The following is a 15,856-nucleotide window of genomic DNA, read 5'->3' as shown; positions in this document are numbered from 1 at the left end:
ACACACACAAATAGAGCAAACAACAGTTTACCACCTGCATTGTTTCAATAAGAGCTTTAAAGATCAAAAAAACACAAATGTAATATGATCTACAAAACAAACATAAGGATGAAAACCATGTGTACTAAAACTGTAAGATAAATATGTGGTCCATTATGATTGCTGACCAATTCTGAGATGAAGAAATTACCCATGATTTGGCTAAATCAAATGTCTGGGTGGCAAACACATGCAGAAAAAAAGTGTATTTAATAATAATTTTTCCTCTATTAATCCCTGTGGGGAAATTCGTTCTCTGCAATTAACCCATCATGGATTTTCAGTAGGCTGCTGTCCACCAGTGCCAGGGGAGCAGTAAGGGGTTCAATGTCTTGATCAACAACACTTCGACACACTAGGAGGAGCCGACAAACTAGGAATGTTCCGTTCAAAAGACGATTGCTCTTCCTCCTGTGCCACTTCACCCCCATTTCAGGAGATGTGTGAACGTGAAAAAGCAGTTAAAAAAAATTTGATGACAATCTTTATTATAAAAAAAAAAGTTCCTGTAAAAATGATCAAGAAGATAAACAAAAGCTAATCTTGCCCTCCAAATAGAATAAATTGAAAATCGGGTAAACTCAAATTTGTTGCAAAAAAACAAAAGCTCTAAGTCTACAAAAATTTGTTTAACTTATTAAAGGTGTGGTTAAGGAAAAAAAAACACAGCATGATTAGAACATGGGATTTGTCCTGTGAAAACTAGACTGGTTTGTTCTTACCCACCAATTGTAAGCATGCACTGAAGTAAATCTACAAATCATGGTATCACATTGCACTTAAGCAAAGTTTATCAGAAACTGATGAAATATGACTATCAAAATTTAAAACCTGCAAATCAATTATAACGGTCTCATTATGCAATAATGAAGTCCTTCAGCCACTAAATCAGAGGCAAGGGAAGACTTAAACAGGCAAAGACAAAGTAACTTTTCTTCAAATATATTCCTTTCTTTCAAGTAATAATAAACAAGGTAAAAAAAATCAAATAGATTTCCCAAATGATTCAGATACTTTGGTTAGTTTTGAAATCTATAAAACAGAAATAAGCATACATTTAAAGCAGAAGCAGCCTGCATGGTGAGGGTGGTGCAGGAATGCAGCAGTACCTGTGCTTCTTGATGCCATTCTGCTGAGGCGTAGATCCATTGTTTTTCTGACTGCTGCTCTCGAAAACTAGCGCATCCTTGTAACTGGCCTCTGACAAACCCTCGTAGGACTCGTCTGAATCCAGGCCTGTGGGAAAAAACCCGCCACGTAAGTCTTTATTTGGGGGTGCCAGAAATACCAAGTATATATATACAGGTCCCATTTCCATTATAACCCACAAAATGTTAAACAAGCTGCCTTACTGAAGTATGATACATCCTGGTTTTCAAGATCGAGTTGAGTTGAAATACTATAATGACCAAGAAGTACATTCTTAACTATATTGATACAAGTAGGGACACTGGCTACCAAGACCACATTACCAAAACATTGGACAATTCCTTTCAGTTTGGATTATTAACCTACTTTATTTTTGTCTTTGAGCATTCAATGCTTTTCTATGTCTTTTTTTTGTTTGTTTGTTTTTAAATCAGTCTTCTTCTTTTTCTCCTTTTGGCTTTTCCCTTCACAGTGACTTCTCCCCTCAGCGAATCAACCTTCTCCATCTAACCATATTCTTTGTATCCTCCTCTCTCACACCAAGCAGCTTCGTATCCTCTCTCACTATGTCCATAAATCTTCTCTTTGGTCTTACTCTAGACCTCCTGCCTAGCAGCTCCAATTCCAGCATCCATCTACCAATATATTCACTATCCCTCCTCTGTACATGACCGAACCACCTCAGCCTGGCTTCTCTGACCTTCTCTCCAAAACATCTTACATGTGCTGTTCCTCTGATAGACTTATTCCTTATCCAATACATCCTTGTTTCTCCCAAAGAGAACCATAGTATCTTCATCTCTGCAACCTCTAGCTCTGCCTCCAGTCTTTTCATTATCGTTCCAATTTCTAGGCCATACAGCATCGCTGGTCTCACCGCTGACTTGTACACCTTTCTTTTCACTCTGGTCAATTATTGGGTCTTCTATCACATAGTTCCCCAGACACTTTTCTCCACCCATTCCAACCTGCTTGAACACTTTTCTTCACCTCTCTTCCACACTCTCCGCTGCTCAGGACTATTGACCCCAAGTACCTGAAATCTTTTAATATCATAATACCTACATTTATAGATTTATAATTTAATGGGCTTAAATCACTGTCTATATTGTGCATTCCTGTATTTGCACATACCCTTAAATAAATCAATACCAAACTTCTGAATACAAATTCAAATAATTAATCAAGTAACAATTATTATTAATCCATGAGTCTTTGACTGAGACAATTTTGTTAGACAGCTATAAAAAAAGAATTTCAATCAATCAATTGTTACAGTTCCCTTTTCCCTGCTGAGGTCCACAACCTAAAAAGTAAAAGTGGGCAAATGATGAGGCTTTTTACAACACGTTCTGCTATAGCATCAACATTTTGATTTTTGAATACTTGGACAAACGTGAAAAAGGATGAAACAAAACCTTAAAATGATAAGTCAGAGAGCAAAAAGCAGCATGTGGTTGAAATTTACACATAAACCCACAAGTCAATTATTTATAACATTTCTGTTCAAGCTGAACATTTACAATGAAAGAATATCTTAAGGAGAACATTTTATTATGCAGCTATGTGCTGGGCTTTTGATCATTGAGTAAATATAACACTGAAAGGTGGATCGTTTCATTTAAAGGGATTGCTCATTTGTCACAAAAGTGAAGCACAGATGGTTTTACATTTGCGGACACAAAGCGCACCAGTGTTAATGTGAATGAGCCCTGCACTGGCGTATCTCACAGCAGTTTTATTTATTTATTTATTTTTTCCGGATGTGGACAGGATTCTTTGTTGTTACACAGGAAGAACCAGAATGTTTAATGTTTATCTGTTATTTTGAAAACAAGCAGATGCTAAGATGGGACAACAAGACGACTGCTTGGTCACTGTCCCTGTTACTTAGGCAACTGTCCTCCTCACAATCTGCCATTTATAAATAAGTTTCTGCCTGGTTAGATATTGCAGCAAAAGTAAAAGGAAAAGATAAGTTGGTTTAAGGTTGTTTAAGCATTACCACACTACTTGATCAATTAAAAAAGCAAAACGGTTCATGTAAAAAAAAGAAAAAAAAAAAAAAATTGGGTTAGAAGCCATTAAAAGAAAAAGAAAAAGGTTATTGGCTATTATGTAGGGTTGGAGTAGTTTTCAAGGTATTTTGATCTGTATTTTCAAACTATTTAAAAATTTCTAAAAATGTACCCTGTTTAGATGGATGAAATGGAATGTTTTACTGAGATAACCCACTGACAAGAATCAGACAACCTGCACACACAGCAGTCATGGAGGCTTGCAAATCATGAACAAAGTTATTTATACTTCCAAAAAAACATAAAACACACTCAAGTTAAAGTGCAAAGATAAACTATTGCTTGGCATAAATGTAGCCCAGAATTACACATAATGTTTTATTCAAAACAAAGACTCAAAACTCAGATATAATCCTGCCTTTAGGTAAGAACAAGAATAGTTTAAAGATTTATTGATAGCCTTGAAGAAAAAAATGAGCAAAATGTTGTTGCAATTATTCTTAGACTTGAGGATGATTACAGATAAAAGACTAAGCAAGATGCCAAAAGATAATGTACACAGCTGACCCTGTGAATACGCACTTATGAATAATATATACAAACCGTTCTGCATCTGTCTCAGATGAGTAAGATGATCACAATAATGCCAGAGACAGATGGAAACACAAGCAGACATGCGCAAGCATGCCCATGTGCACGCGCACTAGCACACACACCAGAAATAATATCAGCAAAGTTTTCAGCATAAACATATATGCTTAGCAGTTTCAAGTAAACAAATGGATGTGGAAATGAAAGTAAATAGACAGAATTAAGCTGCTTATAATTGTTTAAAAAAAAAAAAAAAAAATGATGCTCTACAAACGAAATACACTCAACTACAATCTGCTACAGAAAGCTTAATCCCTTTCTATTCTAAAATATCACTACACACAGATATCTGACATTTGCTAACATTTGAGGATTATCAGAAAAGGGATGTATATTTTCTCTGAGGAATATGTGAATAATTTCAATGCTGAAAAAGTATTCAGGATGAAGCAATACAACTGTAAGGGCCTTTCTCTTGCTCGCGCTGCCCCCCCAAGTACACACGTTCTCTCAGCATCTCAGTGCCAGAACATGACAATTTCATTCAAATTTATTCTCTCAAAGTAAATAATCACTCAGGAGAGGTAGAAAAATAATGCAAAGCGTCCTTTGGAATCAAAGCGGCATGATGGATTCAGTTTTCTCAAACATATGATTTAAATAGCTAAATTACTTAAACTATTTTTCATAAACTGAAACATTAAAAACAGATATTTTAAGTGTTTTTATGGAACTTTATATTTTTTTGTTCAATTACTATAACTACTTTGGTCTATCTCACATTTCCTTCCCAACCTTGTGCAGGTAAAGAAACTAAAAAAAAGAAAGCATCTGAGCCTATTGAAAACAAGAAAACTCTCATTGACTTCCAGCTATTGCTGTCATCAGTCATTAGGACCCCGAGGCAGCAGACTCTTAAAATATTGAAGTAATAATCAGATAAATGTAGTCTACATTGCATCAGATGGTATTATGTTTCTGTGGTCAGGACAACTGGAGACAAGTTAGAATACCGATTATAAACAGAAGCAATAAATACTTAATGAGCATCAAGACTTTGGCAAAGCTTTTGAGGCAGAGTATTTCTCCGTCCTGTGCTCTTCTACTTACCTGCATAATTCATTAGTCTATAAAGAAAGCTGGATGAAAAGAAAAATAGTGCCAATAGAAAGAAAATCAAACTTTAATTACAGAAATACAAAATTACTAAAAATCTTCAAAACATTTTCACCTTATTGCACTCATGTCTACGTGAAAAGAATTGTATTTGTGTAAATAAGTACAAACTTCGTCAAAATACTCCCAGACACCTACCTGTGACAGCATCATAGAACTCATCCTCATTGCTCATCTTCTAGTCAAAGCCAACTAGTCGTTTAGGACAGATGTTCAACTTCTAACACATATTTTTTTCTGGTGGTGGCTTCTCAAACTTCCTCTGGAGAAAGACCTTTCATTCAATCTTGCTTCAAAGTGTCTCTGTAGCAACAGCCCAATGTTGGCCCAATGTATTGTCCAATTTGATGTTTGGTCATCTGACAGTAGAAGGATGGCTGAGGAGTACAGACTTCTGCTTCTTTGGCTTTGTAGAGTGAAGCAAATAGAAAAAACACCTGTGGAAATAAAACGAAACATGGCTTCAATTTCACAGAGGCTCTGTATCCATGAGCAATCATCAGGAGCATTATGCAAAAAAAAAAAAACATATTCATGAAGCCCTACTTATGCACATTTTGTGCTTAACTTTGTTTTTAGCTCATAGCTTAGCTGTTAGCTTCTGACCAACATTGCAGAACTCATGTGATGTTCTTTCGATGTCCCTAGAGAGGGAGCACTGGAGATATGATAGTCTCCGACTGTTTGAAAAATCACAGAAACCATTTTCTGTGACTAAGCTTAGCACCATTTCAGCCAAAGATTGGGCATTTGAGTTTACCAGAGCTTACTTAGGATGAAGTAAAATCTGTGGATAAAATAAATCAACATGTTTATATTAAGCCAATTTTGCTCACCCACTGTAGTTGCTAATATTTTACATTTCTTATGTAATAGGATAATAGTTCGCCTGTCTGGGAAATGATTAGATATCAAATGACAAAGAAACATTCAGGGTGTCTCTGCGATTCAGGGTACCGGCTGAAAATTTACTCTTGCTAATTGGCAATCGTCTCCATCATGGGCCAGTGAGTACAAACAGAGTTTTCTGGTGTGGTAGTTACATAATTAGGACACCGGTGTTAGGAATTCTGGTTCTTTGTTTCCTCGTGTACAAGACACAGACTCCTGAAAATTCCAAACTCCCTTCCTTGATCACCATTACAACTAGAAAATAAAGAAATGGGGGAAGAGAGGGGTAAAGTGAGTTATTTATATATTGTATGATTGTTCCTTTCAAACCATTGAAATACAAGGTTGAATCAGAATACTTTATTGATCCCCAAGGGGAAAATTGCTTAATTAGGGTGGTACAATAAATACACATTTAGTTTATCAAGTTTTAAAATCTTGAGCGCCTTCATTTCAAGCCAAAGTTGCATCTGATGGCATTCATAAAACTTTTCCTGTGGTTAATGGTGCAAGTTATCATTAGGTTTGGCCAAGCAGGCTGTACTATGTGCTGCCACCATAGATGAAACCCTACCATAGTGGTAGAGAATTTATATTAACTGTGCTATATCTTTTGTAGTATGTATTCATTATCAAATCTAGAGATACTCAAATGATTTGAAATTTGTATCAAGCTTAAAATGTAGATTCTGTTGGGTGAGATCACTTTTGAAAATATGAGACAAAATATGACTAACACTTGTTGAATGGGTTCCCTTGCATTCTGCACTCATGAGTAGTTACATAACATGACAGACATGGTACCATTCACAGACACAGGATAAAACACACCTCCAAAATTTAAGTTTAAACTGAGCTTTAATATCTTCTTATTCTTCTTTCATCTTTTCCCTTCAAGGATCGCCACAACGAATCAATCTTCTCCATCTAACCCTATTCTCTGTATCCTCCTCTCACACAAACTACCTTCGTATCCTCTCTCACTACGTCCATAAATCTTCTCTTTAGTCTTCCTCGAGACCTCCTGCCTGACAGCTCCAATTCCAGCATCCGTCTACCAATATATTCACTATCCCTACATGACCAAACCACCTCAGCCTGGCCTCTCTGACCTTCTCTCCAAAACATCCATCATGCTGTTCCTCTGTTAGACATATTTCTTATCCTATATATCCTCATCACTCCCAGAGAGAATCATTGCATATTCATCTCTAGCTCTGCCTCCTGTCTTTTCGTTAATGTTACTGTTCCCAGGCCATACAGCATCGCTGGTCTCCCCACTGTCTTTTACACCTTTCCTTTCACTCTGGCTGATTATACGGTCTTCACATGGTACCAGTGGCCCTTTTCTCCATCCATTCCAACCTGCTTGAATCAGTCTCTTCAGCTCTCTTCCACACTCTCCGTTGCTCAAGACTGTTGACCCCGAGTACATGAAATCCTTTAATATCTTATTACCTACATTTATAGCTTCACAATTTAATGGGCTTAGATCTCTTTGTCTATATTGTGCATTCCTGTATTTGCACATACCCTTAAATAAATCAATACCAAACTTCTGAATACACATTCAAATAATTAATCAAGTAACAATTATTAATTAATCCATGAGTCTTTGACTGAGACAATTTTGTTAGACAGCTATTTTAATTAAAAAAAGAAAGGAAACAGAATTTTTGGGATAAATGAAAGTACAAAAAGTACAATAGGCGTTGATTATATGACCTCCATCAACATATATGTTTTCATTCAAGAGTATCTCTATGTCAGCCCAAACTACATATCATGTAAAATAATGTAGCCACAATGAAATCAAGCAAAATATACAGTCAGTCATATCACAATAGCTTACTATCTAAAATTATGAAACCTCAAGAAGGACTAAGGAAACCTAACAAGGCTGCAATTGAAATCACAAGAGCAGAGGAAAGATAGTTGCCAAGCACTGTCTGTCTTTGCTGTCCTCTGGAAGCCTTGAAAATATAGAACTAGTGAAACAGAGATAGTAGAATAGAGACAGGCAGAAAGAGGGAGAGGGAATGAGAGAGAAAAAAAAAATGAAACAAGACCTGTGGTAATGCCAGATAGTGGGCCAGATAGTCAAATGCTATGCAGTGAAGTTGCAAACATATATATATATATATATAAGTATATTTTTATATATATTCTCTGACCTTATTTTCCACACACCAACAATATCTCAAAAGTTGACACACCTTTACAACCTTTACCATACTGTATGTCAGCATATGCTGAGAAGAAGAGTGGAGCTGCAAAAACAGACCAAACTAAAATGTTTCAAACAGGAACTGAATGTTTTTGTTTTGTATGTTTTTTGTTTCTTTGTTTAAACCAGTGAAATCTGAACCTTGCTTTATAGAATTCATTCAAGGAATAATTAGAGGTCAACTTTTATTTAAGGACCCATATTAGATCTAATATTTGCCCCCAGACAAAAACAGATATAAATTTTATAGATTTAGGCCCATACAAGGTGATGACAACATTAAATGCCAAAGTCTTGCTTTAATCAACATTTTGGTTAAATTTGTTAGCCCATCTAATAGCCCATAAGTGTAATAATTTTGGCAAATGTCAACTGACATAGAACAATGCAAATAAAATAGTTATTAATAATAAAGAGCAATAGGCAAGGGGGCATTTAAATAACATTATAAAGTTAAGCATAGAGGAAGAGCATGTTATTTGATAAACTAACTGATCATTGGAAATATCTTCATATATTAACTTTATTGTAATATCTATGTTTTCTCATTATGCTTCCAATTTTATGAAAATAATTGCCATGGCATTTCTTATTTGCAAGATAAAAAAAAAAAACTGCTGAGACATCATCTGAATCCAACTCTAGGGTTGCCTTGGAATATTCTAAATTAGAACTAAACATGAGGCCGCTCTTGTTTTCTGGACAGCATTATTATATGCATTGCATATTTAAGGTGAGAAGTTTATAGATGTTGTGTAGCGCAGCCATATGCAGTAATAAGCACAGCCATTACACACTCAAAAAATGCAAATGTCTCAATATATCTATTTGATTACCAAGACACCAAGATTACCAAGGAAGACAAGTATTTATGGATGCTTTTTAAAAGCGGTTTCATTAAATCCTACTTTTTAGGAAATAAATGACTGAGAAAACAATTATAGCTAGTTGTTAATCATGTGCAAAACTTGTGTATGAAAGAAAGCAGTCTCTTTTTAAATTTAACAGGCATTTATTGTCAACTATCACGGATATAAATAGCCTCGACTGTGCACTAAATGAGTTGGTTTTTTTCCATTTCTACTGCTGGAACACAAAAGAAACTGAAGTTGACAGGACATATTCCTAGGAGTGTGTGAGTATTCAGTGATTGCTTGCTCTGCAGAGATGCAGAGAGGGTGAATAGCTCAAGTAAAATATTTCCACAACAGGTTGCTAGTAATTGATTCCTAGAAACATAACAAACCTAAAACAAGACCAAATAATTTAAATTTCTTAGACGCTAACATTGTATATACATTTTATAGTTGTACTAATAGGTATCTAAGAAAACTGATACACTGGGAGTCAAAATAAATGAGAAAGAACATAGAGACAGGTTGGATTTGACTGACAGAAATCCCATTAACAATGCTTCCAATTTTGCAATTCTTGATCACTTCCCTTGTGACTCCAGATGAACTTTAACAGTGAGTACAGTTAATATCACAATTTTTAAAATGTGAAAAAACTGTAGTGTAATACTGTGTAAAAATTTACCCATGGGCTACATCAATTGTGTTTTCTTTTCTATAGGAGGGTGCATGACATATCTGGAACAATTCTCTCTCCAGCTGTGGAGAAAAAAACTCACATTTAGCTTAAGGTGCATGAACCCACCAAAACTGTACGATTGCCATCTTGCAACAAGTGTAAGACTTTAAATGAGGGGCCAGTTAAAGTAATATAACTTAGCTGTTAAGAATCGATATTTTAAAATGTATGAAATGTGAGAGACCACTAGTGTAGCATGTGCTTTCATTAAAGGGGATTTAGATTTCTAGGTCTGCTTGGTCTCTCTGGGTCATGTTGATGTTATTTACAAAGGCCCATGACTTTTACAAAGAACACACACACTCATGAAATAGATAAGTAGCTCCCTTTGTTCTCTTACTGCTAACAAACAAGGACAAAATCACAGTTGTAAAATATTTAGGGGTTAACCTAGGAGTACAGATGCGGCTGAGCAAAATTCTCATGACTGCTTGGTGCAGATATGAGCAATCCTATCAGTCAGTACAAGCCCACATCATGGTCAACTTCAATGTGATGAAATTGTTAGTCATTGGTCACCAAGACAAGATAAACTGGTTTCCTTGTTTTAGAGTATAAGAAACTACAAAGTAGACTCACTGCACTGCTATGTCACACCGCGATACCATTGCTGGTTTCATGTTCACCTGACAGATTATGGCAGCACTTCAAGGCTGAATAAAATAACATTAACACTAAATAACACTAATTATATAAGTTAAACAACATAGATAACTTAAAACAACCATATGCATTATTTCACAGCCATTTGTATCAGTTACATCAGGGAAATCAATGTCATTAAAACAGCGTTATTGTAAAAAAAAAGTATGACAAATCAGATAAGCTTCAGGGTTAGAAATTGAAGTACATTTATTAAATTGAAGTACACAAATGTAAGTCACAAGGCTAGAATTTAAATGTTCATAGCCAATAAATGAATTTGTGTGACCACCAGTATGACATCAAATTTGTTCCCTCTCAATCACAAGACTAACCTTGTTGGAGTACATTCACACATAGGAAGATGGGGGGGGCAACATTCTATCATCAATAGTATCAGTCCAGCAAAGAGGATGACTTATTCTACGGCCTACATTGATGACTGGTCAGCAAAATGGAAATTAAACTTGAAGCAACCACAGCAGTACTACAGTCCTTTGACAGCTTAAATATCAACACCTAGGAGACTGAAAATATAGGAAAATGGAGGACAAGGAGACAGCAGTCTGTCCTTAAAACATGCAAGTGGTAACATAACAATATAACAGATGAGAAACAAGGTGGTCAGTGCATGTGTGTTAAGATGTAAATAAATAAATAAATAAATAAATAAATAAATCATAATTTCAATAAATGTTAAATACTGTCTTAATTTCTGTAATACTGAAAACATGTCCAGGAGCTATGGCTTAAATAATCTGGAATGAATGAGGAGAAAGGAAGCAAGTTGAATTTGGATACACAAGTCCCCAAATGGATGAAAGACAGAATTGGCCTGGGGGATTTGTTAGAAATAATTATATTTTCAAAATGGGGCATATTGCTAAATCATTATCAAATAGCAGGCTTTTCCAAATAAGCATAGTTTAACAATAAATTTGCCTGCATAAAATCCCCTTTCCAATCCAGACTTGGGCTTGCTCTTTCAAGGGGTATGACTTTCAAGTTACTTTGAGTCTTGGCTTCTGATATCAAATAGTAGTTTGTCTTGTTCATAATTCTGCCAAAAGAACAAAGGAAAACCCTACTCTACTCAAACACTGAGCAATTTTTTGAAGAGGATGCTGAGTGCACAGAAGCACACACGCACGCATGCACACACGCACACAACTTAGCATGACTAAGCACCTTCAAGGATGACATTTAATCCCTCTTGCAAAGCCTGCTCTGCATCTAGCCTTGCAAAGTATTTAAGGTGTTCACACTTGATAAAGCCAACACCATGGCATTCCTTATTTAGCACATTTAACACAAGGGCAGTTACTGTTATCAACAGAGTTCTGAACTGTACTGGCTTGTGACTTCTTTAGCTGGGAGAGTGAGGTACAGGGGGATATTTGCTGCTTTGCTGAAGGGTTATTGTGATACTAAAACATGTTTTTATAAAGATATGTCATTGAACAATACATTAATTTCCTTTTGTTCTGCAGAAGGGTATGTGGTTCTCTAAATTATTCTAAATGTTACTCATTGTGTGTCAAAAGAAATAATGAAATTGTGAAAGGGAAAAATACCTCCCAATTTCTCATTTTAAATAAAAAAAAAGCAATTTAAATAAATATCACTTACTAAGTTCTCATATCAGATTATTGCAAAACCTTTAGAACACTGCAAATTGTCTTAATTAATGATCTTTCATATTGCCTCTGTTAAGGTCCTCAGACATCAAGGTCATAGTCAATCAACAGACACTAACTTTAGCTATCTTCACATTCTGTCAGTTAGTAAAGCAACACAGCCTAGATTTCTGATGTTTTTGAAAAGCAATAAACTTTTTACCAAACCAGTTGGCTACTTTTTACTGCTTTGGTCTTCTACTACTCTGGTCTTCAAAGTCATTGTAGATTCCTAAGAAAGGAAGAAAAAACTAACTTGACCACATACAATATTTACTATAATTTGCATGGTCCCTCTGTTTGGGGAATTGAGACAGGACAATATTCAAATAATACCTTTAATATTAGTCACCAACATTAATAAATAATGCCACAATGTTGATCAAATGGTCCATTGTTGCAGCTTTTCCCTGCTGCCCCAGGAGCTGATGATTGTGAGCGAATCAAGCCAAACTGTGCAATGGCTCAGTGTCAGACTAGCTGCTGATTGGATAATATGTAACACAGCTCTATCATGCATTATACATACTGAATTGTTTCTCTGTTGCTTGGATGGTTGCCTAGACCAGAATTAGCTCAAACCTTGCCTTGTCCCCATGAGGCAACCCATTGCACACATATGAATCACAATAAGACGAGAGTGTTTGTCCAGAGCAACCCACCTGTTACTGTCTTACTGTTCACTGATAAGACAGTCTTGTCGGTTTGCCTAACAATGATTTACAGGAAAAACATACATCTTAAATAATGAAACGCAAGTAATTCTTCATGTCCAAGTCTCATAACTCGAAGAGATATTTTCCCCACCAACTCAGAGTATAAGTGAATCACATAACTTTCTTATGTTCAAAAAAATGTAACCTTCATGAGAAATTCAACTGATGTGTCAGCTTCCTTGTGTGTTTGGCTGACAAGTGCTGCAACATTCCTCTTTGCAAAATATCTTTCCTGTCCTCTTAAAATTAATGAAATAGATTTCACCTATATATACATTATTCAATTGAAGTTTTTCTTGTGGCATTCAAAGAAATGCTTTGTTACAAAACAAGTGTATTAATTGCAAAATAGGTCCACCATTTAATACATAAAAGGAGGCTTTAGTATCTTTTAAACTTCTGCATTAGAATGGCTGTTTTTATCTTCAATATATCAACATGGTCTGTGATCACTTTGCAACCAGTCATGGTTGTATCCCACATCTTGTCCAATGATGGATGATGGGATGGGCTCGATCAGGAACGTGAGCGCAGGAATAGATATTGTATGAATGAATAAACAGATATTAACAATTAATTTTAAGTATAATTCTTGAATTGTAAAATATATTACAGAAAAAAATAGTCCTATATAAACAGTTTAAGGTAGATTTCACTTGCTAGTTTTGCTAATACTTTTGATTCAAGAAAAACAGATATGGATGGATGGATGGATGGATGGATGGATGGATGGATGGATGGATGGATGGATGGATGGATGGATGGATGGATGGATGGATGGATGGATGGATGGATGGATGGATGGATGGATGGATGGATGGATGGATGGATGGATATATTAAACCCACTGTTTAAGCTGTAACATTCAAATGCTATGTGAGACTCTGCTTAGTTGTTTTTTTAACCTAATGTTTTTAAATGGGCTAATGTTGATAGAGAGCAAACTGAAAGACTGGTAAGTGATCAGTATATTTGTTTGGTTATGAAAAAAAAGAAAAAGGCTCATCTGCTGGAGGCAGAACCATACATCAGGGTTAACTATTAAGGAGACCAGGCTTAAACAAAGGGAAAAAAAATAGTTTTGCTTTACTTATCTAATTATGTCAATAAATGTGATAAACAGATGCCATAATTTGCTTTTCCCCAGACAGAACTCAGTTAGTATTTAAATGTCCCACAACTGTTCTGCAGGGTGGAAAGAAGTCTACTGATACCTCATTGTCATCCCACCCTTGAGTCCAAACAGTTTTAGCCCTAGGGAACATAGTCTTGTGTGTTACGTAATGAAGAAAAAGTCCAGTAACACCCAATAGTCTTGAATTTAACTTTGAAATTTCTCTAATGATTTAAGACTATGTTTAAATTACATTCTGTACTGTGGTAATATGGTCTTCTTTTTTCAAGAAGCATACAGCAACTAGACGTTTTTAACCTAACAATAGAGATCACAACACTTTACAGTTGGTAACCTGTACTTTTTCAGTTGATCAGCTTTTGCAGTACAAAAATGTAATCAATATCACAGGAAAATACATATGAAGATCAATGTCTGGTCTCAAACTTCAAGCAAAGTGCAGTGGTAAAACAACAAATTTTCAGGCTGATAATCATTTTAAATATTGCATACAACAACAACTGAACATTCAGGCCCTGTTGCAATGTCCCTGTTCCTTGATGATATTAATTATACCTGAGTTATGTTTGTGTTGGGCATCATCATGAAAGGCCAGTTAAATCAAATGAACAATCCCTGCCTCAGAATTATCATCCTGTTAGGGCAAGCAGATAAACAGTCTGCTGTGTCAGAGCAGACCTTGGCGTCAATGACCTATAGTGCACCAATATTTAAAGGAAAAGCTTTTAGTCTTTCTTGTGAGTCAGATGTAGAAGGTGATTGAGGCGGGAGGCGTTAAACAGGCAAGGGAACATTCTAACTGTTTGCTGAGGCAGTTCACTGTGATTTGTGGCGGTATATGCCAACACCTCACCCGAGATAAGTGCAGCTGGTATTGACCAAGATGTCAACGAACGACAAAATCATGATTAGATTGGGGAGGCTGACGGGTTTCAGTAACTCCCTTCTTCATAAGTTACACCTTACCTGAGAGTGCTTGGCTTTAGTTTCTTTTTTTTTCATCTCTAATGCTGTTGTATTAAAATAGCATTTATCCATGTTGACTAGTCCTACACCAACAAGCAATGAAAGCTTAATTACTTTCTCAATTACCGTTACAGAGCGTCCAATACGAACGACTGCCAAGGAAAATCCACTGCACTATTCCTGCCGAAGCTGTTGGCTTGCTATTGTTAGCATTTACACTATCAAGAGATGAGACTGCGGAGATAAACTGCAGTTATCCTCAGTTGACGGTTAAATGGTAGCAAAGATGGGACAATCTTGTATGGTATACTGCTTGTCGCCCCTAATAACTCTCACCAAGCCAACCGCCCAAACTGACAAGACTCCATGGAGCATTTTGACAGCTAGTATTCAAGTTAGCGGACAGGCTAAATAAAGCGATGGATACCTAGCATAGTTGGAAACCGATCTAGTGAACAGAAGACATTGAATTTTTGGAAACGCTAAAACACTTTCGAACCATTAACGTCGCTGTAAAAGGTCTGAAAAAATTACCCACCTACCTCCACGGTGTGTATAGGGCGAACGACCTGACAAGTCTGGAAAGATGAAGAGGAACTTGCGTGAGCCTGGGACTGACACAGAAGCGGAAGTCGCTGGCAAAGGGGACGATGTTGGATGAACGGCGGACAGGATTTCTAGCCAATCAGACATAGCATATGCAGAACCTGACCAATAGGAATACAGACCGATGGGTTAACTAAAATAGACTGAGTAATACACTGAGTATTGAGAATGAAGTCAAATACAAGCCAGGATTTTTATGATTATTATTATTATCATTATTATTATTATCATTATATCATTATTATTGTTGTTGCTGTTGTTGTTGTTATTGTTATTATTATTATTATTATTATTATTATTATTAGTAGTAGTAGTAGTAGTAGTATTGTGGTGGTGGTGTCAATAGTGATTGTTATGATGAAACAAGAACAAATATACAAAAACATTTATTTAGTCTTCTTATCATAGTTGTATTTGGTTATACTGTCCCC

General features: G+C 35.9%; 1 protein-coding gene across 2 annotated transcripts in view; it reads right to left on the bottom strand.

Annotated features, from left to right (window-relative positions):
* Window positions 1–15,451, bottom strand: part of LOC147227228 (oxysterol-binding protein-related protein 2-like) — a 28,121-nt gene extending 12,670 nt beyond the window's left edge. Inside the window, exons 1-3 of one of the 2 annotated variants that reach the window (XM_086159954.1) lie at window positions 15,362–15,451; window positions 5,112–5,410; window positions 1,149–1,275 (exon numbers count right to left, since the gene is read on the bottom strand). In XM_086159954.1, coding sequence (XP_086016080.1) covers window positions 1,149–1,275; window positions 5,112–5,148 — 164 coding nt within the window. In that variant the 5' untranslated portion in view covers window positions 5,149–5,410; window positions 15,362–15,451. Of the gene's footprint in view, window positions 1–1,148; window positions 1,276–5,111; window positions 5,411–15,357 lie in introns of both variants that reach the window. The other variant, XM_086159955.1, reaches the window with a different exon arrangement.
* Between the last annotated feature and the right edge of the window lie 405 nt (window positions 15,452–15,856).

The sequence above is a fragment of the Fistularia commersonii genome, chromosome 14 (assembly GCF_037954325.1).
Source record: "Fistularia commersonii isolate RoL2024-O1a breed Wild chromosome 14, RoL_Fcom_v1.0, whole genome shotgun sequence".
In the NCBI taxonomy this organism is placed as follows: domain Eukaryota; kingdom Metazoa; phylum Chordata; class Actinopteri; order Syngnathiformes; family Fistulariidae; genus Fistularia; species Fistularia commersonii.
Note: the sequence above shows the minus strand (reverse complement) of the source record. Positions and strands in the feature narration are given on the sequence as shown.